The 3,998-nt window shown below is 43.4% G+C and overlaps 1 protein-coding gene across 1 annotated transcript; it reads left to right on the forward strand.

Annotated features, from left to right (window-relative positions):
- The first annotated feature begins 2,502 nt into the window (after positions 1–2,502).
- Positions 2,503–3,687, forward strand: LOC127301122 (uncharacterized). The gene is made up of 2 exons (XM_051331338.2): positions 2,503–2,951; positions 3,035–3,687. Exons 1-2 carry the CDS (start codon positions 2,547–2,549, stop codon positions 3,536–3,538), a joined length of 909 nt encoding a protein of 302 aa, XP_051187298.1. The 5' UTR covers positions 2,503–2,546; the 3' UTR covers positions 3,539–3,687.
- The last annotated feature ends 311 nt before the right edge of the window (positions 3,688–3,998 follow it).

Here is a 3,998-nt window from a genome sequence, read left to right on the forward strand (position 1 = left end):
AGCTTCCAGAAGTCCGAAGACGAGACGAAGAGGGGCCACGAGGCAGCCAGAGCATAGGGCGGCGCGGCCCCTGCCCTGGCCACGCGGCCCTATGGTCTGGGCCCCCCGTGCCGCCTCCTGACTTGCCCTTCCGCCTACTTAAAGCCTCCGTGACGAAACCCCCAGTACCGAGAGCCACGATAAGGAAAACCTTCCAGAGACGCCGCCAACGCCGATCCCATCTCGGGGGATCCAGGAGATCGCCTCCGGCACCCTGCCGGAGAGGGGAATCATCTCCCGGAGGACTCTACGCCGCCATGGTCGCCTCCGGTGTGATGTGTGAGTAGTCTACCCCTGGACTATGGGTCCATAGCAGTAGCTAGATGGTTGTCTTCTCCCCATTGTGCTATCATTGTCGGATCTTGTGAGCTGCCTAACATGATCAAGATCATCTATCTGCAATTCTATATGTTGCGTTTGTTGGGATCCGATGAATAGAGAATACTTGTTATGTTGATTATCAAAGTTATATCTATGTGTTGTTTATGATCTTGCATGCTTTCCGTTACTAGTAGATGCTCTGGCCAAGTAGATGCTTGTAACTCCAAGAGGGAGTATTTATGCTCGATAGTGGGTTCATGCCTGCATTAACACCTGGGACAAAGGATGAAAGTTCTAAGGTTGTGTTGTGCTGTTGCCACTAGGGATAAAACATTGATGCTATGTCTAAGGATGTAGTTGTTGATTACATTACGCACCATACTTAATGCAATTGTCTGTTGCTTTGCAACTTAATACCGGAGGGGTTCGGATGATAACTTTGAAGGTGGACTTTTTAGGCATAGATGCAGTTGGATGGCGGTCTATGTACTTTGTCGTAATGCCCAATTAAATCTCACTATACTCATCATGATATGTATGTGCATGGTCATGCCCTCTTTATTTGTCAATTGCCCAACTGTAATTTGTTCACCCAACATGCTGTTTATCTTATGGGAGAGACACCTCTAGTGAACTGTGGACCCCGGTCCAATTCTCTTTACTGAAATACAATCTACTGCAATACTTGTTCTACTGTTTTCTGCAAACAATCATCTTCCACACAATACGGTTAATCCTTTGTTACAGCAAGCCGGTGAGATTGACAACCTCACTGTTTCGTTGGGGCAAAGTACTTTGGTTGCGTTGTGCAGGTTCCACGTTGGCGCCGGAATCCCTGGTGTTGCGCCGCACTACATCCCGCCGCCATCAACCTTCAACGTGCTTCTTGGCTCCTCCTGGTTCGATAAACCTTGGTTTCTTTCTGAGGGAAAACTTGCTGATGTGCGCATCATACCTTCCTCTTGGGGTTCCCAACGAACGTGTGAGTTACACGCCATCAGTCCTACATGCCATTGGTGAACTACGTAATGAATATATCAGGCCACCATCATTGGAGACTCCAGAAAAAATAGCAGGAAACCCTCGGTTTGACCCATATTTTAAGGTACTAGCTAAAACTATTTCTTAGCTATTTAGGATACACTTCATATCATTTAACATTTGTCACTATATAGAATTGTATTGGAGCAATTGATGGCACACATGTGAGAGCATCTGTTCCAAAAGATATGGAAGATGCTTTTCGTGGTAGGAAAACATATGCCACTCAAAATGTGATGGCAGTGGTAGATTTTGATCTTCGCTTCACATATGTGTTGGCTGGTTGGGAGGGGTCAGCACATGATGCATGTGTTTTAGCTGATGCATTAGCACGTGAGCGAGGCCTACAAGTACCAGAAGGTAACAAAATGACTTTAGATATAATTGTCCATATGTTGTCCAAACAATTGTCACCATAATGTGTTTTATTTTTAGGCAAATACTATCTAGTTGATGCCGGATATGGAGCCAATCGTGGTTTTTTGCCACCTTTTCGTAATGTGAGATACCATTTGAACGAGTGGGGCAGCAATCCCGTCCAAAATGCGGAGGAGCTATTCAACCTTAGGCACTCATCTCTACGGGTGACGGTAGAGCGAGCTTTTGGATCACTCAAGAGGAGATTCAAAATTTTAGATGATGCCACACCATTTTTCACTTTCTTGGTACAAGTGGACATTGTTGTAGCTTTTTGTGTTCTTCATAATTATGCACTATCTCAAGGAATTGATGAATTCATTATACCGGAGGTGACTTGGAACACACAACCAATCCGGACACAAAGCCAACATGCAAGACACCATAGGGACATGATAAACGGTAGGCAACAAATGGCTAACCAAATGTGGGTGGATAGGCAGGTCTAGTATGGTCATTGAGTGTGCCATTCTTCATGTATTTGTACCACTATGTATGTAACGAAACCATGTATTGAGTTGTGCTATATTTGTACTCCTTTATTGTAATGAAATCATATGTTTGTGATGCTCAAAATCAGGTTTTGACAATATTTTTGTGGCTGGACAGAATGTACTCTTTTATTGCAATGGTACCATGTGTTTGTGATGCTCAAAATCAGGTTTTGGTAATATTTTTGTGGCTGGACAGAATGTACTATTTTATTGCAATGGTACCATGTGTTTGTGATGCTCAAAATCATTTTTACCCTTGATTTTGTTGGCTGGACAGGTATGGACAGCGTTGAAACCACCGATACAACCGTGACCGGTACAAGCAAGAGCTCCAAGGGAGGGGTGGTAGCATGGACCAACTCCATGTCCACCATGCATCTAGGATTTTTGGCTGACCTTGTGGCTAGTGGTGCAAGAACTTCAAGTGGCTTCAAGACTTGTCATTACAACCAATGTGCCAAGTTTTTGAATGACCATTTCAAGCTATCTCTAACCGGAGATCAATGCTCCAACCATCTTAAGAAGTGGAGGAAGATTTGGGGCAGGCTAGTCCAACTGAAAAATTTGAGTGGGGCCCTATGGGATGAGGATACTAGCACTATTAGGCTCAGCGATGAGCACTATGCAGGCCATTGTGCTGTAAGTTTGTTCCCTAAACATTTTGCAACCAACTTTCACTATTTGCATCTATTATATGTTACTCACTTCTTCATTTTTTGTAGAACAACAAATCTGATATCCCCTTCTTGAATAACCCAATTGAGCACTATCGTGCAATGGAAACAATTTTTGGGTCTACCACGACTTCGGGGAAATACGCCAAGTCAGGGAATGATCCATTCTCTATTGATGTTGAAGATGACAATGAGATGCAAAATTCACCAAATGTAGGTGAGTCTTCTGCCAAAGCACCACCAAAAAAGAAGGCTAAGCTTGTGCACATTGAAGATGATCCACTAGTCACCACTCTCAAAGATGGGTTCAAGATGATGGCTGATGCAATTGCAAAATCTGGTGGGGATGATGATGCCGTACCTGGTGACTTGTGGGATGCTTTGGATGCAATCAAGGGATTTGATGAGGACCATGTTGCTCACTACTATGCTCATCTTGTTGACAATCCGAAGATTGCAAAAGCGTTCATGACGCTTAAACTTGAGAGCAAGTTGGTTTGGTTGAGTAGGTATGTGCATAAGACCTTTGGAGTGCTCTACAATTTGAAGTGATGATATTCACTTGAAGTGGGTTGATGGACAGCAATGAACTTTATTATTCCATGGACCATAATATGTAATATGGACTGTAATGAACTCTATGTAGTTGCTTTTGGATCACTACTATGCATTAAACTGGACTTGTATGCATTTGGACTGTTTCGATGCCTATTATGGTCGTTTGGATCTAATTGTGTACTATATTTGCTGTTATATATGTGTTATGCTTATATGAATATATTTGTTATTGCAAACTGCTCAAAATACAAACAAAGTGCTGCCAAATTTTTTATTACTACATTGTTTCATGGGGGGTGGTATGTTCACCATAAGCATGAAAGAGGTGAGCCGAACCAAAATCCTGCCATTCCGTTCCGCGTTTTTTCCCGAACCGAACACAAGCACGGAAACATTCTGTTCCTCGCTTTTCCCGAACCGAACACGAGTACGGAAGTAACGGAACCATTCCATG

This window comes from Lolium perenne, chromosome 5, assembly GCF_019359855.2.
Source record: "Lolium perenne isolate Kyuss_39 chromosome 5, Kyuss_2.0, whole genome shotgun sequence".
Classification (NCBI taxonomy): domain Eukaryota; kingdom Viridiplantae; phylum Streptophyta; class Magnoliopsida; order Poales; family Poaceae; genus Lolium; species Lolium perenne.